The sequence below is a fragment of the Dermacentor andersoni genome, chromosome 1, assembly GCF_023375885.2.
Source record: "Dermacentor andersoni chromosome 1, qqDerAnde1_hic_scaffold, whole genome shotgun sequence".
NCBI classification, from domain to species: Eukaryota; Metazoa; Arthropoda; class Arachnida; order Ixodida; family Ixodidae; genus Dermacentor; species Dermacentor andersoni.
Window position 1 is genome coordinate 353,516,737 of NC_092814.1, and position 23,903 is coordinate 353,540,639.

Here is a 23,903-nt window from a genome sequence, read left to right on the forward strand (position 1 = left end):
ACATACTTTTATCTTGCCACCACAGCTGCGAGGAGGAGCATGAGAGTAGGCAGGAGATGAGGTCTGCGTCTCCGAATTGGTCAAACACCGTCACTTGGTATTTTTCGCGCCCTTTTCTCTATTTTTTCTTTTCTGCGTCTTGGCCCACTCGCCACCATGACAGTTCGCCGTCGAGTTGCCGTGGTGACACATTCACAAGGGATTTCACATGTTTTGGCTGTTTCGTGGCTATCCGTGTCATTGAATACCTCTGTTTTTGTTTTGTTTGATGTTAGGGATTGATTTTAAGGGTACTGAAGGTGTAAACATGTACAAACGTAGCTTGTTTTTTTTGTTGACGGGGTATCGAGCTCAATCATGGGTAAGCTTAGGCACGGGTGCTAATCTCGGTACCTGTTCATATTTTTTTTTCCTGATTGCGCTGTCATCAACAAGTGTATGATGCTATGGAGTGTGTAGGCTGTGTGCTGTCACATATCGTGCTAAAAATGCAACATGTAACATGTGTTATTGTTGTACTACTGAGAGTGTGCAGCTTTGTCATTCCATGCTTTTGTTAGGTGCTGGAAACATATTTTGTGAGGACAAGCTGTTCATTAAGTGTAAATGATTTTGACTATTGTGAGTAGGCTTTCTCCCCTTCGCCGTCTCCGCAAATTAAAGTGGTACACGAGTTTGTTGGCTCATATTGACTTGCAAACTGCGCAAAGTGTAAAAGTGCTCATTGATGGAAACCATCAATGAGCACTTTATCGATTTCTGTGTAACTTTCGTCCTTGCATGCGTTTTGTTTACAAATGCAGTACAGTTTCCACTGTGATGCTTGCACTTGAGAGTCAGTGGCACCAGTTTGCAATAAAGGCGTAGGACCAGTTTCACTGCATACAGGGATGCCAGTGTCATGACAAAACGACGAGAATAATTGAGATGGTTTGCGTTGATCGCGCATGTTTCTACATGACGTTCATGTTCTTGAAGCGAGTATGTCACGCACCTTACATTCGATCATCGTGGTACTAAGATGATTAAATTATGAAGCTGCACAAGCTCGACACATGGCAGTCGATTGGGTGCATGCAAGTACCCACATGCGCACTTTAAGCAGCGCAAATAAATCCGAGTTGTTAAATCAGCAGCTACATAGTGCTGTACACATGCAAATGCATCACCTTTCGCATGTGCGAGCGAAACCTTGACTTCGTTGCAGCCCTTTCACGCCAGGCAGGTGTTCCTAGAAAGCCAAATACAGAATCTGGTCAATACAATAGAAATAACTCGCGAAGTGGCTTGGATATGTGCAAGCCATGACAGTGTTTTTGCCTGCTGGTACACTGGTTGTGGATGACATAACACTCAAATAAAGCTCTAGCAGGTATATGAACATTGTGTACATTACATATACATAATTGGCAAGACAAAGATCTCTGATTTTTGTGCTAGAACTCGACACTAAAAGGAAGTTGTCCACAAAACTAGCCTCAAAAGGCTTCTAACGGGAAGCAGGCAGCCAACCTGAAGTGGCAAAACAAGTGCGCAGTTACTGTGCCGAAAAAGCACAAAAATCATCTGCTTCTGCCAGTTTCATAGCGTTCCATCATCGCTCCTAGCACAGCACACGATGAACAAGCCTTAAATAGAGTAAAAATCCATGCGTAAACGCCCAACAACAATTTTTAATGTCTCACCTTGCGTAACTAAGCGCAAGCGACGTGGAGACCAGGAGAGGAGAGGCCGGGCGAGGAGGAATGTTGCTGCCTTTTGTTTTACTCAGGCGGCTTACTGCTGTCACGCAGTGCCAATGATGAGAACCACTGTGGGAGAACATACTCCTTTTGACCCTGTTTTTGAGGGACTTATTAAGGCTCGCGTCATATAATGCAAGTCCGCATGTCTTTCTGAAAGTTGTGTTGCATGCAACATTGTTCTTTGCATTGTTTGCAGCTTTGCGGAAGCACTATGTGGATGTGCTGAACCCAAACAGTAATAAGGCATCTGGTGACTCTCCGTCGGCACCTGCGGTGGCAGCATTTCCAGAACAGTCTGCTGCACAACCCCCCGTCCAGTTCTTTGTTCCTCCGGCTGTGGGTGGTGAGTAGATGCCCTTGTAAGACTGGACAGAAGGGTGCGGGCACACGTAATGTTCTTCTGTCAGCATGCCAACACTTACAACCCCACGGCAACTCTACTGCAAATTCCTTTGCATTTTCCACCTAAGGTGCTTAGATACATGCCTGTTCACCACTTTTTGTGGTGTTGCACAGCAACCCGATAATTTGGGGCACACTTTTGCCCATAAATGTAGCCCAGTCTCTGCACCATCCTGACACTGCTGTTTTGGCGCAGCTGCATCGTGCAAGCTGATTAGTGATGAGTGTTTATCTCACGAACATTTTTTTTTCATTAGTGCAGCTAAAGCTGCTTTAAATGAAGCGTTTAAACTGGTTTTAGAGCGCAGCTCTTAATGACCCGTTTCTGTGGCTAGCAGTGGCGTAACTGAGCGAAAGATAAGAGTGAACACGAAGTGGTAGGTGAAAGACACGAGCCGCGAATGGCGGAGACCAATGAGAGCAACCCCTTCAGTGACATGCACGCGGGAAACTGGTTTCATGTGGACCCACCTGACCGCTCGATGCTTACCCATATCTGCTCTCAGCCGGACTGCCCGTTTCATATCATCTGCTCACGCCAGCTCTCGCTCGTGCTTGTTTGATTGGTTTGGTTTGGTCTCGTTCGCGCTTGTTTCGGTTGCCATAGTTTGCAATTGTTTTCTAATCTGATTGTATGCACAACGCAAATTGAGTAATACTTTCTGGAAGCCAAGCGCAACTGGGGATTACACTGGAACCTTCGATGCGTCATGTACAAAAGCTGACATGCTTGACCCTCAGATCAGATTTTCGGTGATTGCCAACTCTGCTACATGTCTCTCTCAAATTCTTTGCCTCAATATATCGCTTAATGAAAACACATATGGAGCTGCGCTCAAATTTCGCATTAGGAAGTATCGTAATCATTGGGGATTTCTTTTTCTAACTCTCTTTTTTTTTTTTTTTTTTTTTTTTTTTTTTTTTTTTTTTGCACAGAACAACATGATGGGAGCTCTGGCGGCTATGAATTTGTGTCGCCTGCCCCGTTGCCAGACCAGACTGCACCTGCTCCACCACCACCTCCAGAAGCCGTGCCGACCTATGTGAGTGCAAATTCGAACAACTTTCAGTGCATGCTTGTAATGGCTGCTTGAAAAAAAATGCATTGTAAAGGGCTTTTATGGAAAGATAACTTTCTATTCATTAGGTGAATGGCAGTATTTTCTTGTTGTTTTGCTCACAAATCAAAGTCTGCAGGGAATGAAACAGCAAAATCAATGTGCAGCCAGCACTACATTTCGAGCCATGCAACTGCATGCCGAGGAACATTTCATTTAAGAGTATTTTACTGTAGAAGGTATAAAGATAAAGAGGATATACAGTTGCTGACTGATCATTCGAACATGCTTGATTATTCGGACAGCTCAGCGGTCCTACCACTAGCCCCATAGACATGATGTATGACAACTGAGATTTCAGACAAATTTCATAATGCGAAAACACTCGTGTACTTAGATTTCGGTACACGTCAAAGAACCCAAGGTGGTCAAAATTATTCTGGAGCCCCCCACTATGGCGTGCCTCATAATTGGATTGTGGTTTTGGTACATAAAACACCATCATTTCATTAATTTTTCTTTCTTTTTTAGACTCCTTACAGCACGCCATGCAATAATTCGGACTCCGAATCTATAGCCATGTGCTAATTTGGCAACTGGGTCGAGGAAAAGTAACGGTATTTTCATTTTGGTATGTCGCTGGCATAGTTGTCGGCCATGTCACCGGCACTTCCTCGAAACCGAAACTAGCGAAGCCTAGTCGATCTAGTAGCCGCCGATGAAGATTTGGTGCATGCATTGACTGTACTTTTGTCTATCTGTAGTGAGAGTATGACAGTGATCGAATAAGTGCCGTGATTTCGTAGCGATGCCTTCTGCCTGTTTCTGTGCCACTCTTGTCGTGTACTCTTCATGGCCGGCTGATGCCCGTTGATAACACATGCTAATTGTCACTCTGATCCTTGACAAAGCACGAAAAACATGAAAGGGGATAGAATAAAAGGCATTGCTAGAAAACCGCGCCCATGGACTGTCTAGGCCAAAGGCAAATATATACAGCAACACATTCACAAGCTCGGGCCGTATTGTTGAACAGTCACTTGTTGAACATACTTTATTTTCTTTATATTTCACATAATTAGCACCGTACATGTTGACAGGCAACAGCATTTTCACAATGTGATAAGAAAGCGTGCTTGGCGCTGTGCTAAGAATAGACAGTTTTAGAATAGCATTTCTCACCTTACTTACGTCAAACACAAGCACCTTTGCGGGACGTTGCAGTGCGTGTCACTTGAAGAATTTTACTTTAATGCATAGTAAACGCAAATGTAAGGAAGGTGTTAGAAAACTGGGCGCTGTCTGGTGCCTTGTGCCAAACATATCCAAGCCAGTGCATTAGCAACCATCCTGTCGTTTCTATGTCGATGCCTCTCGTTAGGCCTACGAATGCCAGAATTGCCGAACGGCCTCAGAAATTAGTCACCATGTGCTCATAACTAATGTTTCGTGTGAGTTTAGAGGAAGTGAAGTCTCATTTGAACAGCTAGTTGCGACCAACAATAGTGAGAGCATAGCATCATAAGAATTCACGCTGAAGCCTTGGGTGTCGCCATGTTCAACAATAGTATTGCTTACTTGGCGTACGTAAACATTGTGCACGTTAAACTCTCCGAATAATGTACGTTAATGTAGGGTACATAAACTGCAAAAACACAATAAAAAAGAAAGTATGTTATTTTTGATATTGGCTTGGGACCTGTGCTAAATCTGCTGTAGTAGCTTTGAGGTTTTTGCAGTTTAGCGTAAAAACATCACAAGAACCTGGGCAAGAAAGGGCGGGCAGGACTAGGCATTCTCCAGTTTTTCGTGCTCTACTTCGGTTGTGAAGCCGTAGCAACAGGCTTAAATTCAGATTCTTTTGGTGCCAGTTTGCTCCTGGCCAAAGATTGCAGGCTCGATTCTTTGGCTACAGCAACTGCATTCTGATGGATGTATGATGTGAATGCACCCGTATACCATGCTTTGGGTAAAAGATGTACAAGGGGTCAGACAATCTGGAACTTCCTCCTGTATTGCTTTGGAGTAAGAAAAACCAGTAATTTAGACAAACGCTCTTCTACTGACCAGGGTATTCCTGGTTCTGATACCTGCCCTCAATAACCACATTCCAACGACATAGAAATGCATGCAATGCCTATACATGCACAGAAGTCCGGGCTTGTCACTTTAGTTATGGAGGTGGCTCCAGTAAAAAATGTTGCTTAGTTCTGTTCCTAGCCATCTTATTCTTTGATGTCAAAGAATGGTGAAGGGCTCTTTACCATGACCAACATTGGTAGCCTTGGACTGGAAGCTCTAGAACTAAAGGTCTCATGTTTGCGTCAAGCATCAGGCCAGATAAAGAGAAATTCCTGTGTGCAGAATTAAGACCTCATTTGGAACTCCACTTCTGCCTCAGCTAAGAAGTGTTGTTGTTTTCTTCTTGCAGGGTAATTTAGGACAGTGTCATGGGGAAACGCAAACAAAATTAGGGCCATCATATGGCACACAAAATACAGTTCAATAAGTGAACAGGAAGGAAAGGGTCTCTGTACATTCGTACACAGGTGTACCTATATGTCTCTGCATTGGCAAATGCAGCTGCATATGAGAAGTCGGCAGGTTACATGTTTGAGACCATCAGTCAAGAATCTTGCATTTGTGGAAAGGCTGATTTGGAACCAGAGTTTTGTATTGTCAGTTTGGGGGCTAAGTTACTGACACATTCTTGTTCCTAATGCAGCAACCCTCAGCCAAGGCTGTCTCAACACCCATGATGTTTGATCCTGCGGATTTCTCGTCACGAGCAGTGGACAACAGTCACAAGGCAGCTGGTGGTAACCTGGCCAGGAGGAGAGCCTATCCAACGTAGCAGATGTCACATGTTTGACTTGGCAGCCATCTTGCGTCCCTTTCCATGCAAAGCCTTGTCCTAGGTTCTTTTCTTTTTTGCACTACAGGACAGTATTTCTTCTTTCAAATGCTACTTCAATTCATGGTGCATTTTAGAATGCCATTTTTCTGAAATAGTTTTTATTTTCCTCCCTCTGTCTGCTGCTCTCCTATGGAAGGGTAGTGTTCCGAGACTTTTTCTGTCATGTCTTCTGGCAGTAGGTTTAGTCTAGGTTTGATAAAACCAGAATGGAAATGTTTGAAAGTGTAGCGCGCGTGTTATATGATGTCATTACGCCGTTGAAATGAACATTTTTTTAGTCTTAATTATTTGTGCACTAGCATTCATGTAATTTTTAAGGCTACATGCAGAGGCCAAGGTTGTCTGTCTGCAGGCATTAGTTATGGCACTCTGTTTGCAAGAGTGGATCGAAGGTGCTCGACTGATTAAAATGAAATCCTTTGTCATGTGTCTGTTCAGGTTCACGTGTGACTGAAGCAGAATCGAAACTGATACGCTTGGCATTTGTTTTTGGGCATGCATCAAAGTCCCTAATATAGTCTAAAATTGTTCTGCAAGGCCTAGCATGACATTTTAAATCCCTGTATGCTGCATGACGCACTAAAGTCAGTTGGAAATGTGACAGTGCAATGCTGTAGGTATCGTATACCACATTCATTGTCTGTGAGCAACACCTTGCTTTTAACACAAATGTGACATTTTCACTGGATGGCTACTACAAAAAATGAAGTTTTGTTTGGCCCCACAGCATTGCTGAGTAATTGTATGCAATTTTTTTTCATTTTTAGATAGTTTTAATGTGAATTAGATTCAAGGCATGAGCTCATGGCTGTACTGGAAGGGAAACAGGAGAGGAGGCTTGCTCTGTCTGCAAGAGCTTGAAGGTGTCCTGATGTCTATCTTGCAATCCGAGGTTCAAGCCTATTTGGGGCAAGTTTGGAGACCCAACCTTTGGTCGCCACCATCACACGTGGTCGAGCCAAATGGTGGTATGAATGGTTTGCTATTATCTGTATCCTCCAGTGAAGACTAAGTAAAACTGAAGCAGTGTTCAATGGACTAGCAAGAAGAAAAAAAAATGGTGCTGCTAAGTGCAGTGCCACTAGGTCTTGCACACCGACCGTGACCAACTTCTGCCTTAACAGTGGTCTGTAGTCGTTAAGACTGCTTTGTGGATCTCTCGTATGAACTGCTTGGTTTTGGTGTAGGGTATCTTGTGTATCTTTTCTCTCCCAAATGTGTGCAATGGTGTTTGCCATGATTGTCATTGAGATGCTGCTACCATTCCGTTCTGCGCTTAGCCTCGCTGAAGAGGCGGCGTACTGTAGTAAATGCTGTTTAAAAGCTTATATTAGTGGTTGATGATAACCATTTGTGATGCTTTTTGGGGAACTTCCTCCTTTTGTTTGTCTATTTGCTTAAACTTATAGTTGTACATAGAAGGGCAGGCCTTTTGATAAGCCCAGCATTTGGCAGAGCTACTGTACTACAAGTGCTGCTTTGGGCTTGACGACGTGGTCCTACCATCGTAGTGGCTGTAGGTCTCTGTCATCGATGACTACGAGTAGAATCAGGACTTTCCTTTCTGCAAATGGCTCTGTAGCTATTGGTGTCCTTTGCAAAAGGAAAGCCTTTGTTTTTGAAGTAATGATTTTTAAATTTTTCAAATGATTATACAAGGTAGTTTATCTACCTTGTTTATGATGCTATGGTGGGTACTTGGATTAATGTTCTCTTCTTCTATTCTGCATGCAGTCAAAAGGCACACAGTTGTAGCAAAACGGAAGCGAAGCCTCTAGGGCCTTCGCAATCGCTTATCTTTCTGTGCACTTCACTAACTCTGCTCAATTGCTTTTTGTTCATATTCAGGCATGCACTTATGTGACAGAGCACAGTACGCAATAAAATTGTCCATAATGTCACTTGGTGAGGCATGGGGTTTGTGCACTGCAATTTAAAGGGCTGAAATTCACAGCAATTCCTTGCCTCATTGCATTTCCTTTCCTCTTAATTGAAGCAGAAGTGGGAGCTGCAGAAAGCATTTCTAATTTTTGAGGAGCAGATTGGGATTTGAAATGCAGTGTAATCTAGCCGGAGTGTGCTGGTTGTTTCGACAAGGGAAAAAAAAAGCATTCTAGAGAGGAATCACTGTCAAAAAGTGGTCCCAGTATCCCACACACACAGAATGCACGCGGTCATAAAAATTTGTATGGTTTCCTGTGCTGTACATTTTGGTTCTGTCTAAGAAGCTTCCCTGTGTGTGTGATCCCTAGGAATGTTCCAATTTTCACTGCGATCTTTGTTGGCGCTTGGATCTTTTGTCTGTTTTTGTTTGTCACTTCCAACGCGCGCAGTCATGCCATGCCTTTGGCGCATTTGTGGGCATGCCTGCTCCATGAAGGCACTGTTAGAATGGGTTTTGCTTGTTGAAGAGGGGGCTAGCAATGCTTTTCTTTTTTTGCAATGCTGGCTGTTCTCTGAGGTATGTATGAATGAAAGGAGAAAACAATGCTGAAGGAATAAAAGTTTTGGTGAGGATGGGCGTTTTCTCTCAAAGAAAAAAAACTAAGCTTGAAGCTGTTTGGTAAGCATGACAGCCCTTGGTTTGTGGCTGACCGCTTCCAACCTGTGTGTGGGTAGAAAAATGTGATCTGAATAGCGACTTGAATGTAGACTGGACACCAATGGCAGCTAATATTAAAGACATTCATTGCTGTTCTGACCAACAGCACCGTCGTTTATCAGTGTTCCTTGTGAAAGTACATATGTCCTTCCCATCCTGACCTGGCACAAATTAAGATGTGAAAAGAAATCCGAACAGTAACAGAAGTAGCCTGTCGAGCAGTATCAGAGGTAGTATCAGAGGTGCTTGCGTATGGAGGAATACAATTGGTTTTAAAGATGTGCATTAAGCTCCAAAATGGAGGCATTTTTGCTTTTTGTCTACGTCCAATTACACATGTTTTCGTATATCCTATTTTTCATGACTGTTTAAAAATGCCCATATTTACGATTTTGCACATACTATAGTGCAACAGGATGGTCTGAATTGGTATATCTTCAGCAACAAGCTGAGACGCCATTAAAGATAATATTGCACCATAAGTGCAAACTACCACTACAATGAATTATGTTTTCACCTCTGCAGTGTCTCATTCGTAACAAAGCACAGTGGAGTGCTGAACTCAGTTAAAAGTAAATAAATAGGATAGTTCTACATTCCTCTCCTGATTTTGTTTATGTTGCAGAGAAAATTAGTAATCAAGTTGACTTTTTTTCATTTCACCTATAACACTTGTGATTCGGCCTGACAATAGTGCACAAAAATTCACAATTATAATTTCATGGTGAAGTCATTTACAGAGCACAGACTACAAGGTAGATTATGATAGGCAGCGATTACATTAGGGTGACCACAAAACTTGCAACGAACTGTGTTCCCTGTAAAGATGCAAGCACAATGCTTTGGTTTGGGGAAACTGATTCATAGCTTGTAAAGGATGCGACCAAGCTGAACCTGAACAAGAAAGCAAGACTACGCGGGACTTTCAGTAGCTGTACATAGAACCACCAACATCGAAGCAGCGCAGCACAAGCTGTTGCCAGTTGTAGACGTGCAGCAGTGTGTGTTTAGCTGTGTGAAATTCACTGGAATAATTTGCAAGTGCTGGGAAATGTCACAAATCATAGTGAACATTGGCTGTTTAACACTGTAGGGGGGCTATTCTGTAAGTGTTCACCCAGTGGACATGTCCATTTGGTCTGCTGCTTAAGTGCTGACACATACCGCAGCCCAGCCAATCGGAACTTCAGCAGCAGACGAAGTGGACATCAGCATTAGGTGGACAGTTGCAGAAGACCCCCCCTTTACCTATAAGACAACAGAAAAAAAAAAAATTTGTTCCAACATTTCTGCACAGAACCAGAAATTGCAGAACAGGTAGCCATCGCATTGGCACTTTTAGACCCAAAGAGATCCAGGATCCACAGCGATTCAAGGGCAGCTGTCTGAGCATTTTCCAAAGGAGTCATCTCTAGACAGGCACTGGCAATTCTCAATTAAAATGTCGTCAAACCCTACACGATCATCTGGTTTCCTGCTCATATGAGAGAAATCACTGGTGCTCCTGCAAACCTCAACGAATCTGCCCACAATGCTGCACGAGGACTTGCCAACAGTACAGCCACAAGTCAAGAAGATGCTGAGGTTTCAGATAGCAGGGACCACCGCCTCGCGTACGAGCTAACCAAGCACTTCTACCTCGGATGCAGGGTCTTCCCCTCTCCACACAGTAAACTAAATAGAGCTCAGGCCATTATGCTAAGGCTCTTGCAAACAAGAACCTATCCGAACCCACTTCTAATCAACAAGATCTATCTGAAGTTTTCTACACCAGCAACATGCAATAAATGTAACTACACCATAGATCTTGGTCACATGCTCTGGTGTTGCTCCGTGTTGCGCAGCGACAAGGACAACTTTGAAGAGTGGTGGAACGCAGCTCTACGCAGTCTCGCATTCGAAGAACAGCTATGGCCCGTCCAACGAGCCAGCCGAAAGGCTTGGCCTTTCAGTCCCAACGTGGGAGCGGCCTGGTTCGTGCTAGAAAACTAGCGCGACCTAATGCACCACAATAGTTTTTCCATCAATCCACCTATCCAACATTTCTGGGGTAATGCATGGTGCACTAGAGGCAAAGGACATCGCTCAAAGGTAGGTTACCTTGACGCAGCAAATGACTAGACCCTGTGAACAATGTGCAATAGATTAGCAGATTTCTGTTTAATAAATCATATTTTTGTTTGTGCAATGAGACAGCAAATAGCTGTACGGCATGATTGGACTTCAGGAACGTCCATTTGAACACGATTAGCCCTTTCGTATTAGTGCCGTGCGTAGGTATTCTCGAGTTGCTTGCGCTTAGGCCTACGTAAACTTGCGATGCGTTCCGCTAGTATCAATCTAAGCACGAGGAATGCACGTGTGTCGTTTAGTCCATCTTTATTCACACGCAGCGTGATTGATAAAACTATGTAGACGCAGCCACAAAATGTAAACTAAAATTCCAAATAACTTAAATAAACACCTGTACAAAAAAACAATAGAGTTGAAAATGCTAAAGAAAAACTTATGAGCAAAACGGCGAGCGGTGTTTCGTGGACGAAAACACCGGCCTTGTATGGCTCGTTTCTCAGCGCCATCATACACGTGGTCTGGAAACGCATTCTTTGTCGACGTAGCTCGCACCTTGTTAAAAAGGCTGACTGGCGCACTTGCGCGAACCAATGCTGCGGTCTAGTGCTCGTAATGCTGCCAGCCATCTCGAGGAGAGAACGTCGCCTGTTCTCAGCTTCACGAATCAAGCACGTATAAAGGGTCGCAGCGTTTCGCCAATGCTTTCGTCGGCTTCACCGAAGAATAGCTCACATCCTGCTGCATGTTGCACATAGACACTGCATCTGCTAGGCAGATCACATTCGAGTCCTCTGTCCGGCTCGTGAGCACAGCATAGATGTGCGCGCGGCTCTCTGGCCAGCGCCGTAAACAACGCGCTAGCTTTGCCTCTGGCACAAGAGTCACCGAACCGGCGCACAGCACGGCGTGCCAGCTGCACAGCGATTTTCCAGCGCGCCTCTGTTCCGTCACGAAGTCGTGCAAAAGGCGCTTGGCGAGGTTGGCGTGGAGTTCCCACTTTCGCGAGATCCACTTGTAGGTGACCACTTCGTTGGCGTCGAACACCAGGTGTTCGAGCACTTCCGATATCGATTCCGTCAGCATTGGCTGACGAAAGCACGGACCACCATAGAATAAGGAATCCATGAAGCCTTGAAGGAGCCAGCCCCGGGCTGCAATTACAGGTTCGCACTTGTCGCACTACACCGGTTACATTTACGTCGGACTCCTTTTGACATATCGACTGTAACGATCGTGAAAACTTCGACGGTATGTGTAGGCTGTAAAATGTTTACGACGCAATTCAAAAAATAGCGAAATATGGAGAAAAAAAATTATTCCATAAATGCAGCTTGAGAAAACAAATGTGCGTCTGCCCGGCTAGCTCAGTCGGTAGAGCATGAGACTCTTAATCTCAGGGTCGTGGGTTCGAGCCCCACGTTGGGCGGCTTTTTTTAAATTTGTTTTTGTAAATGTAGTTATATGTATTATCAGTTTGAAGTAAACACCTCTACTTCATCACCATTTTGCTCATGTAAGACGGGGACAAGTAGTAGCACTATTGCAGTTAACGTCCACCATGTATAACCAAAACTTATGCTGTTATTGTCGCCTAAACTGGCGCGTGCCTTCGATAACTACGGAATTGTAGTACAGTTGAGAGGTTCCTGCCGCACGGTTTGCACCGATGCGGAGGCCTCTCTACGTCATAAAGCATCCCCGAGCCAAACGTTCAGCTGCTCTAGGGAAAATCGGAGGAGCCACGCAATGGGGGAATTCTGTCGGTTCTTGGTCGCGCTCCCAAATCATAGATTAGAGTGCTTTCGAGTGCTCTGCTGGAGCGTGACGCTTTGAATGAAATGGGTGAACATATTCGCAGCGCTCAATTTTGACTTGCCGAAAGTAAACCACCTCGCGAGAGCGCTTAGAAAGATCGAAAGCGAGTAGCCCATGAATTAAAGCACGTATCCATATTGCCTATGATATGAACGTTGGTTCATCAACATGCAGGGGGGAAGAAATCGCATTAAGTGGGACGAAATAGAAGAACAATTACAAACGGAAAATTTTCAGGTATATGGAGTTGCTGAAACCCATTTAAGGGATGAGGAAGAGCCACCATTCATTGCAGGATACACCTGGGTAGGGTGCAACAGAAAAAGGAAAGAACGCAGAGGAGGAGGCCTTGGAGCGCTAGTGAAGGGACAGGACTGGGAAAGGATAAGGGAGAGCTGCAGTGAGCACATGTGGCTCAAGGGCACCGTAGGGAATGTAGAGACAATCCTGGGAGTTGTGTATCTGAAAACGGGGAATTGATTCGAAAGAGGAGAATGCAAAACATTTCAAATGTATGGCCAAGGACATCAGGGAGTTAGCTATGAAACGGAGAGATAATCATCCTAGGGGACATGAATGCACATTTGGAATAGTTTGACAGGGCGACAGACGCAGCAGGGCAGATGTTAGTAGATTTTTGTGAGGCCCATGATTTTGTAATAGTTAATACTGAAATTAAATGCGACGGGAAGATAACATGGGAAAGAAATAGCTCCCACTCAACAATCGACTACTGCCTAATGTCCCACAAGCTGTATGAACGGTTGGGAGGTATGGAAATTGATGAGGAACGAACAAAAAGCCTGGGGAGTGATCACAAACAAATCAAAATCAGTTTTGGAAGGACAGTACCACTGGCAGAAACTAAAGAAAGGAAAGGTATGAGCAAACTGAATGACAGGCAGCTACAAGAAGTGGCGAAAAACATTGAAAGCATGGTATCCAAGCAACCGCAAAGGGCATGGACATACGACGAGGTAATAGGTATTTTTAAACAAGAGCCAGAGAAGGGACAGATTAGGAAACTAGGAAGTAGGCAGGGAAAACATAAATCGAAAAGCTGGTGGGACCGAGAAGTTAAGGAGGCCATAGAGCAACGCAAAGATGCGTGCAGAAAACACAGAGCAGCAAAGAAAAGGGGAGCCCCACCAGAAGAGGTGGAGACAAAATGGGAGAATTACCTTGCAATTAAAAGAGAAGCATCGGCATTAATTCAAGCCAAGATAGCAAAAGTTGGGGTACAGTGGTTGTTAGAGGTACAAAAAAAAGACAGAAATGCCTCTAAGAAGCTTTAGGAGCACATAAGGCAACAGAGTAAGAAGACAAAGGTGGTTCAGCACTCACTGACCACACCAGAAAGAACAAAGGTAGAGGGAGAGGAAGCTCAGGAATATATTAGGTTAACAATAGAGGCAGCATTTGCAGAGCCAGAGGGTAGCGAAATGGAGAACAATGACAACAGCAGGACAGAATTAGAGGAGGAGAACAAAGGGATGACAAGTAAGGAATGGGACAGAATTGAACACAAGGTCCCCGTGGGAACAGCGACAGGACCTGATGACATACCTATGAAATTGATAAGCATATTAGGCCAGAAAAGTAAATTAAAATTACGACAACTTATTGAACAAATAGTTGTAGGGGGAGATGTCCCACAGGGCTGGAAAACAAGCAGAATGATATTAGTTTACAAAGGTAAGGGAAGCAAGGACAACATTAAATCCTACAGGCCAATAACTGTCACATCAGTCATATACAGAGTAGCAATGCACATGGTGAAAATAAGAATGGAGGAAAGGGCAGAACGTGAAGAGATCTTGGGAGAGCTGCAGAATGGATTTCGAAGGAACAGAAGGCTAGATGATAATCTATTTGTTATAACACAGTGCATAGAAATAGCGGCAGCCTGGCAGAAACTGCTATGGATAGCTTTTTTAGACATTAGAGGAGCCTATGATAATGTAAACCGAGAAAAGTTATGGAGCCAGTTGAAGGAATATGGTCTAGACAGAAAGGTGATTGGATTCCTACAAGTTTATACGGATAATGAGGTAGAGATAACATGAGAGGGGGAAACTACAAAGCCAGCTAAAATAAGAAGAGGTCTCAGGCAGGGCTGTCCATTGTCGCCCCTGCTTTTTATGATTTACATGAGCCAAATGGAAAAGAGGCTAGAACAGAGCACAATAGGAACCGACATAAGCTATATGCTGAAAGGGCAGAAGGTAACTCAAGTACTAGCCGGACTGATGTATGCAGATGATATTGTACTGCTTGCGGACACCCGAGTAGGGCTACAGGAACTAATGAGCATATGTGGAGAGGAGGGAGAAAAATTGGAACTGCAATTCAGTAGAGAGAAGTCTGGGATTAAAGTATACAATGAAGAAAGGGGGGGACCATTGGAAATACAAGGCACTAAGATTGATCATGTTGAAAAATACAAGTATTTGGGCATATGGCTAAACGAGGGCAAAAAGTACTTGGAAGAACAGGAAAAAATTATGATTGAAAAAATGAAAAGGAACTCAGCTGTAATGAAACACAAGGCACTATGGAACTATAATAGGTACAAGGTGGTTATGGTACTGGGCCTCACATTCGGAAATTCAGTACTGTGCATGAAATCGGAAGTTCAGACATGCATGGAAACAAGACAGAAGTGTAGGCAGGTTGGCCTTAGGAGCGCACGGGAACACTCCTAATGAGGGAGTGCAGGGGAACATGGGATGGACGTCATTCGAAGGTAGAGAGGCAATAAGTAAGCTAAAATATAAACAGACTTTCCCAGCACTGGGGGAAAAAAGGTGGGCGGGAAAAGTGTACAAATATCTATGCATGAAAAGTTTGCACACAAAGTGGACCCTCAGAACTAGGAAGCTGAGGATTAGATACCTACAGCCGAGGGAGAGAGAGAGAGAAGGAGATTCTTGATGATGGGAAGGAAAGGTTGGGGTCAAGTGCAGCGCAGTAACTGTCTCTCAGCAAACAGCCGAAGGAGGGGGCCCAACGTGGTTCTAGTGTGGGAAAGGAGGTGAAGGGGACGGAAAGAAAAATGTGGGAAGAAAGAATGCTCGGAAAGTCAGCGCTATCTATGTATAGGACACAAAAACAGGATATAAAGAGAGAGCTCTTATATGATAACTCGCGGGGCAGCTAGGACGGGGGTTTTGAGAACGAAAACATACAGGGCTAAATTTGAAGACGTGGACCTTTTGTGCACAGCCTGCGGAGCCGAAATTGAGACCACAGAGCATATAGTGCTGAGATGCACAGACCTTCGCCCGACTCTGGCTGAGGGAGAACAGTGACAGATATGGAAGGGGCATTAGGTTTTCCCGGGGAACGAGGGCAAATAGACGAGAAAAGAGTGGCAGTAAAGGCACGTTCACACCGAAGGCGGAGCGGCCAAACGGCCAAGCGGCCGCGGATTTTCCGCTTTGCGGATAATACGCGGCCGCTTGGCCGGATCACGCCCGGACCGATTTTTTCCGCGCGGACAAGTTGGCCGCTTTGGCCGCAGCCAATCAGAACCCGACACGGCGGAAGCGCTGGTGAGCGAATGTCTTTCTCTGGGCTTTTCTCTTCTGTTCTTGAAATGCGTCAAAACGGCAAGTTGGGCCAGTTGATTGGGATTCATAGTAAGGTTCATTACAGCGCAACACAAGACAAGGACAAAAGAAGGTATAAAACGACGACACGGCGCCGTGTCGTCGCTTTAAACCTTCTTTTGTCCTTGTCTTGTGTTGCGCTGTAACAAAACTTGAAAAGCGAGTTGACAAGTGGCGAGTAAAATGCCAACAATCTCGTCTTCTTCGTCTGAGCTTAACCTTTTGCAGCAGTAGATTGCGGACGGGAGCGCGCCAACCCACGACGAAACAAATATCGAAAGTGCGCGTACAAACCCAAAGTGCCGCGAGATGGCGGCACGTCCCTGAAATTGCTAAAGAAATTGCGAGATGCCCCGCCCTCCCGGCGGCGCGGACAGCCAGGCAACGCGGCTGGTCTGAACAGGCGCGGGCGCTCGCCGCCTCGCCGCTTTGAAAATACCATAAATCGGGGAGCTAATATTTTCTGTACTATTTTAGATAGTTATTTTGGTGGGAGGAGGGGAGTGACAACTAGTTTAATAGGAAGGGGATACAAAGAAGAAAAAAAAAAATAGGAGGGGGAGCAAAAGGCTACGTAGCGCCAGCCACCGCCCGTTACAAAGGGTGTAGCCGCCAACCATCCATCCATCCACCGGTGTTTATTTTTTATTTAAATTTTTGGTGTTAGTGTAGACCAAGAAGGCGTGCTCGTACATAAATATCTGGTGTTTAATGCAATGGGTTGTTCGTGTATGTGTAAACTTCGCGTAGCGTGATGTGCAAGCGCCGCTTTTAATGATTGAAGCAATTGAAGCTCGCGCCTAATGGGCTTCACTTTGTGGCGCCTAGATGTCGCCTGTGTCGCACTAATACGCTAGAGACGCCAAAAAGCGCGGAGGCCGAAAGGTGGTTGTGGAATGGTGTTTGCTTGTGAGCGCGTACATTTGGTTCTATACACCTAGTGAAAATGGACTGTTCGGTTGAAGTGCGGCCCTTACTTAAACTCTGCAAGGTTCAGGCGCTTCTGTGGGACCTCTCAGGTGCCCATGTCACCACTGAATGTACGTCTTCAAGAATTAAGATCGTCATGAATGCAAAAGACTATGGTGGCAGCTGCGTTCAGACAGAGCTGGTTTTCCCCGATGACATTGTGTTCGATGTCGAGTCTATGACGAACCCCCAAGAAACCAGGGTTCTCAGGGACCGTAAGTGCGTCCAGCCGATGCCATGCCGAGAACTGACGTTCAACGTGCGTTTCCACAAGGCGGCCGGCTCAGACTCTGAGCAGAAGATGGAGCCTTTCGTCGAACCTGCAGTTGTCGCTGGAACCCTCTACTGCTTTCAGTGCGTGGAATGCGCTACGGGGATTCTCGGCGGAGGAGTAAAATTTCGCAGAGTCCTGCCGCTGCCATCCGATGATTGGAAAGAGGCTGTGGGTGAATGGTTTTGTCACAAGCATGAAACTGCAAGCAGCGATATCCTCCCCGATGTTCTCTCGCCGAAACCGGACGAGCTGTTCACGTCCGCAGCTCACTTCATTGTGCACGACAAAAGAGTTCGAGAAGGCGACTTCGACGAGGGAGACGGAAGACTGCGCTGTGGCATTTGTCACATTGTGGTTGGGAGAAAGGCGACTCCATCGTCCACAGCATTGTTTACGACCCGCGTGACAGTAACGCCTGTCAACAAAGAGGATGGCAGCACCATCGGAGGCGTCGACGCGTCTCACCTACTGAGAGGCCTCATCAGAGAGCGGCTGCAGCTAAGCATGACCTGCAGGATTGTGCTGGCTTCCGTAAGTAATCACAGCTTACACGTTTCTTTGGGCTAGTTGGGGGTGGCGGCATTGCAAGCACGTACCACAGCACGAGTAAGGAGCGGGACCGTCCTGTCCCGGTTCTCACTCGCTTGTTCGCGTTGTGTGCATGTACTTGCAGCAAGTAACCGCACTTAAAAAAAAAAAAAGTATGATAAAATAAAAAAAAAAAAAAAAACTCCCCGTCGGGGAATCGAACCCCGGTCTCCCGCGTGACAGGCGGGGATACTGACCACTATACTAACGAGGACACAGTTTCCTGGCTACTAAGGTGCTTTATCAAGAGCAATGCTACCGAAGAATGACTTCCTCGAGGCCGCATGACATCAACTAGAATTTTCCTACCCAAATACATGTGGAAGCAAGGACCCTATTTAGGCAGCCATTCTATCGCACTTGAGAGACAGAAAGCTGAATTCTTAGAATGACTGGATTCTACCGACTACTGGAAGCGGAATTTTTGGTTTAGGACTTCATAGTTTTATTGCGATGGCGATTTACCAAAATTACGATAAATCGGTAATGGTAAACTACCGCGCTCGAACTCTGTTTGCCGCGATGCGGAGCCATCTCGAGGTTGGAACCCCTGGAACCAGAGATAGCCTGCTCCAGCCGAACACTCGGAGCAGCTCTCACTCTAACAGCACTCTAACAGCTCTCAGAAGTAACGGGATTTAATAAGTTTCACAAAGAGGGTTTCTTCTTATTATTTTTTTTATTTTTTTACACAAGAGCTATATGTAGCGGACAGCAGCAGGGAGTTATAAGTCGCGCGTTTGCAGTTTGTACGCAGAATAAGCGTTGCCTTTCACGTTGGTGCGCAGTTTACGCACAGCCGAGAACGCCGGACTGGCGGCAGACTGTGGTGGGAACGACGAGGCGCAAGCGAGTTAGCTTGCACGATTCACTCGGCCTGTAACGTAAGTACTTTGCTCCGACCCACTGATGCAGACTGTAATGGCTGTAGGCTCAGGAACCGCGTCTTCATTCGAACTTTCTTGAAGAGGTAATAAAGGGGCCGGCAAATGTTGAGGGTATTCTCGCGATTCCAAGATGTATTGCAACTGAGTGCTGCATGCTACGTAGCTCGATTCATTGAGCGCGTCTCTCGCTGCGGTCGAGCTCGTTTATCCTAAGCTTTGTCCTCCGTGCGCACGTGCGCAGGACAAGCAGGTCCTGCTGCTGTGGCTGATGGAGACGGGCCTGCAGCACTTCTACGCCAGAGAGGTCCAGGGTAAAGAAGTGCGTGTCGACCTGCAGGTGGGCAGCAAGGTGAGCGTACCATATACTCTTAACAGCAAGTATCATTTTGTCGTGGATGTAGATTGACCAATTATGAGAAATAAATTCATGCACAAACTCGTCTACAGGAGTTGTCTAAGTGTAAGCATTGTGCCACTTGCTCTTTTCCGCGCAGCACGTTGTCATTATCAACGTTGTGAAACTTGATCCGACCGGTATAAACGGTAGCGCTGCGGCGACACGAAACTGCTGCGGACAGCGGCGAAAGGTGAATTGATGATGCAAGCAAACTACTGCAGGTGGCGGTGCCAGGGGCGCTGATGACGTTCCGATCATTATCAGCCGTTATCGCGTTTTAGCGCCACATCCATCCGCGTCGAGCCATTATCAACCGTGATCAGCCGTGCTCCAACGACGGCTGCGTATGGCGCGGGCCCTATATTGAAAGCGATCTGCGATAGGCGCAGAGTGCGCCGAGTGCTGATAGCTTCGTGTGCGCTGTGTTCTCGCCGGTTAGTTCGCGTTGAAGCGAGAGGCAGCACGAAGATCAATTCGCTCGCTGCTGCGCGCCCAATCTGCGTTCAGTTCTCACCGTATTGAACGGTCACGCGCATTGATGTTGCTCCGTTAGTTCACCCTTCTTTCTTTAGACTGATACAGGGACCAGGAAAGGGATTCGGTTCGTGGTCAGCTGGTCTGTATGCACGGGAAACGAATTACGGCCGGACAAAACGCCAGTTTCCTTTTGCTTCATTATTTCCTCGAGTGACGGCTCGCCGCGATGGTGGCAGATCTTCGGAGCCATATATCGGCGATATGGGTTAGATAAGGTGGAAAATAAAATAATACGAAACAGCGTCCATCATCAAACCCTGCAATAACCCTTAAGAGGAAGCTTTAGCTCGGGCCCAACTCCGACGCGGCCTATTCAAATACATGTAAAATGCAAAAATGCTTTTCTCAGATAACCTCTGGACTGATTTTAATGAAATTTATTGCATTTGAGAGAGAGAATTAAATTATAGTGTCTGTTGGAAGCGGAATTTCGATTTATGGCCTGAATTTTGTGAAAAAATTTTTTCAAAAATTCGAAAGTTCAGAAAAGATAGACGCACGAAGTTTATAAATTAATAACTCTGCATCAAAAACAGATACCGCGGTTCTGTAAACGGCATCCATTAGATCATTCAAAGTCGACAAATTCGATACGTCAATTTATATCTTACGTGAAATTGTTACGTTGTGTACAAGGGTTCCGCAAAAGCTGTATTTCCATATTACTGATTTCTTTTCATATTCATGTGTAACATAAATTTTGTCCCCTTTAAATGTAATATCAGACGCAATTCACATATTTGTGATTTTATTTTTCCTTGCTGAGTGAGAGTTGTAAACTTGATAGTTTCGCTTTCTGAAAATTTTCGATTCCTTGCCAATCTTTAATAAATAATTGACTGTCTAAATCAAGAATTGGAAACCAACAGTGACTAGATGTTAAGTTTCTCTTTTAGATGCAACAAACCTCGTCAAATTTATTTGGTGCAGTGGTTGCCGAGAAAAACGAATTCTCATTTTACATGTATTTAGATAAAAAAATTTATGGGGTTTTACGTGCCAAAACCACTTTCTGATTATGAGGCACGCCGTAGTGGAGGACTCCGGAAATTTCGACCACCTGGGGTTCTTTAACGTGCACCTAAATATAAGTACACGGGTGTTTTCGCATTTCGCCCCAGTAAAGTTTCGTTCGTTCTCTGCCCTCGCTTCACCGTTGGAACTTGAAGCTTCTCGGACGATGATCGGCAGTTGTTGACCAAACGCAGGCAGGAAGCGATGAGATCAGATGTACAAGAAATATTTATAGGTAAACTTTTCTATATACATGGCAGGTAAAACAAATACATTACAAACTTGAACAATTGAGAAACAAAGTCTCACTCTTCGACTGTCTCAATGACTGTTAGAGCCCAGACTCGTTTTAACGTACATAGTACGGAGGCTCACTGATCTATCAGCAATCCTGATTTCAGCCAAGTCTAACGTACATGGTACGGAGCCTCACTGATCTATCAGTAATCCTGATTTCAGCCAAGTCTAACGTACATGGTACGGAGCCTCACTGATCTATCAGTAATCCTGATTTCAGCCAAGTCTGAGGGACAGCATGTCGTCCCGATTTTTATAGCCCAAATACACAAAGAAAAAAAAAGGCGGTAGGGCCGTTGGCCCGTCCCACAGGTTCAGTTGCCAATCAGAGTCAACCGTTTGTTAAGCCACAACCCACAGGGATGGGCTTACTCTTAAAAATAAACATATTGGAAAACAAAGCTCTTTTCCTTCTTCCCCAAAACTCCGTTGCCCTCTCGTTTCTACGTAGTTAGTGACGGGCTCAGCAAAACACGCCAGGCCCGAACAAGTTATCGCTAGACCGCCTCAAATCCCAACGGCGTCTAGGCCGCAAATGTCTCGGAAGCAGGGGCATCGACACCACGTAGTGCCGCTGTACTCAAAGTTTGGCCGTGTGGGAGACGGATGGCCCTCCTTGTCCTTCAAACTTATTGTCTACAAGACAAAGTTCTCCGAGTGCGTGTTTACAAGACGCCGCCGTCCGAATGCACTCTTCACGTGTGGACCGCATCCCTACAGCGTGCACTGTAAGCTGGCCTTCGACACCACACAGGCAGTCGCACCCAACAACAAGGCTGGCGATTGCGTTCCGGACGCGCGGCACGGGGTCAAGGTTGCTAAGCCCTTCTTAACCTCGGCGGCGCCTCCAATTAGTCAGGTACTCGGGCGCCAGACCCACAATACCGTATACAGCGGTCCCTTTCAAGGCTGGTCTGTGTGGACTCGTGTGACCGTCGGCGGACTGCCAACACCCTGCGCACAATACCGACTTCCCGGAATCGGCACTCGCCCTCCTGGCGCCTGCCGCGACGCGTCACCCAACACCGCGCGGTCCGTGACCCCACATAACACAGAAACGGTTGCCCCGCTGACATGGGGGGGGGGAAGTGCACCCCCTCTCTATACACACAGCACGTGGCCGATTCGTGACACTTAAGAACACGAACAATCAGAGCGACCTTACAGCCCCCATCGAAATGCGGCCGCCGTGGCCGGGATTCGATCCCCGCGATCTTGTGTTTCGCAGCCCAACACCATAGCCACTGAGCAACCACGGCGGGTAAGGTCTTAGGTTGTCTAAGTCAAGTCCAGCTGATCTGTTCTTTAATAGTGGAATAATTTTAGCTACTCTCCACTCTCTTGGCACCCATGAATTCGTGAGGGAGAAATTTATTATGTTTAGCAGGTCCTGAGGCGCATATTCAAATAAATCTTTTAGCATTCCTGTTGTAATTCTGTCTGGACCGGGGCCTGACGCCGGTAACGAACTAATAATGCCTTCAAGCTCTGTCGCTGTTACTGTTATAAAGTCGTCTCCCAAGGCAGGTTTCTTTAGTCCTATCGGGAATTTATGTTTGAAACGTCGCGCAAATCCTTGAGCAATTTTCTCAAGTGATTATGATAATTATTTTGTTGATAGAACGACAGATTCAGCATTCACGGGCGCCGGTATTGGGGGCGAGCTCCACCACTGAAAAAGCTGGCGCCACCGTCGGCGTGACGTGGCATGAGGAATCACGTGAACACAGCGGCCGCGTCGGCTGCTTCAGAAGCTCCGAAGCGAGCTGAAAACGAAAGTTTAAAGTCCCACCTGCGCTGCGCTTCTGATTAAGTGGTGAGGCTTTCCCGCCTTGGGTGGCTGCTTGACAACATTTGAAAGCATTATAATAGGTAGTGGCTGGCTTTGGAGGCGCACAGCATGGTAGGCTACTGTTCGGTGCCGCAGTGCCGGACGTACGCAACGGAGCCCGGTGTCAGCCTTATTCGCACGTAGCCGCAGAACAAGAAGCTGTGTGAAGCTTGGCTCAGAAAACTTAGAACCGGCAGACAGCCATTAGCTACAACATGGGTATGCAGCAAGCACAGACGCGAGGAAGATTTCTGCTACGGCGCCGGGTCTGCTCTGTTCGGTGAGTAGCAGAAAACGCGCACTGAGACGCTCCCGCGCCCGCTGCCCGGCTAATGTCATGACAGTTTGGTCTATGAACTTGTTGATGCTAGATACTGGCAAGTTCACTGGAACGGAAAGGGAGTGGTAAGAAGCACATTAAAAAAGGCATGGCATATGGTCATGTTTGTGTTTTGAATTAAGAGGAAGCTTTAGCTTGGGTGCTCCTATCTAAATACATGTAAAAGGAGAATTCGTTTTTCTCGGCAACCACAGCACCAAATTTTACGGGGTTTGTTGCATTTAAAAGAAAAACTTAAAATCTAGTGACTGTTGGTTTCAAATTTTCGATTTAGGTCGTCAATTTTTTATTAAAAATTGGCAAAAATTGCAAATTTTCAGAAAACGAAACTATCAAGTTTACAACTCTGTAACTCAGCAAGAATAGGTGATACCGCAATTCTGTGAATTGTACCTAATAGCACATCTAAAGCGGACAAATTTGACATCTTATACATGAATCTCAAAAAATTTATTAATATGTTATTACAACTTTTGCAGAACCCTCGCAAACAACGTAACAAACTCACGTAAGATGTAAAATGACATATGAAATTTGTCCGCTTTG

General features: G+C 45.7%; 3 protein-coding genes and 2 non-coding genes across 8 annotated transcripts in view; 3 read left to right on the plus strand and 2 right to left on the minus strand.

Moving 5' to 3' along the window:
* The window catches only part of LOC126516508 (uncharacterized), a 222,000-nt gene extending 213,361 nt beyond the window's left edge, over positions 1-8,639 (plus strand). For all 4 annotated transcript variants that reach the window (XM_055063962.2, XM_055063965.2, XM_055063963.2 and 1 more), the window contains 3 exons: positions 1,942-2,088; positions 3,084-3,190; positions 5,931-8,639. In XM_055063962.2, coding sequence (XP_054919937.1) covers positions 1,942-2,088; positions 3,084-3,190; positions 5,931-6,059 — 383 coding nt within the window. In that variant the 3' untranslated portion in view covers positions 6,060-8,639. The remainder of the gene's footprint in view (positions 1-1,941; positions 2,089-3,083; positions 3,191-5,930) is intronic.
* A 2,815-nt stretch (positions 8,640-11,454) lies between these two features.
* Positions 11,455-11,922, minus strand: LOC140219523 (DNA polymerase delta subunit 3-like). Its single transcript, XM_072289379.1, has one exon. The coding sequence runs from the start codon at positions 11,920-11,922 to the stop codon at positions 11,455-11,457; it is 468 nt and encodes a 155-aa protein (XP_072145480.1).
* Positions 11,923-12,150: 228 nt separating this feature from the next.
* TRNAK-CUU (transfer RNA lysine (anticodon CUU)) lies at positions 12,151-12,223 on the plus strand. Its single transcript has one exon. It is a non-coding gene; the product is annotated as a tRNA-Lys (tRNA).
* A 4,887-nt stretch (positions 12,224-17,110) lies between these two features.
* The window catches only part of LOC140214715 (uncharacterized), a 38,047-nt gene continuing 31,254 nt past the window's right edge, over positions 17,111-23,903 (plus strand). The window contains exons 1-2 of the mRNA XM_072285847.1: positions 17,111-17,997; positions 19,183-19,290. Coding sequence (XP_072141948.1) covers positions 17,170-17,997; positions 19,183-19,290 — 936 coding nt within the window. The 5' untranslated portion in view covers positions 17,111-17,169. The remainder of the gene's footprint in view (positions 17,998-19,182; positions 19,291-23,903) is intronic.
* On the minus strand, positions 18,197-18,268 carry TRNAD-GUC (transfer RNA aspartic acid (anticodon GUC)). The gene has a single exon. It is a non-coding gene; the product is annotated as a tRNA-Asp (tRNA).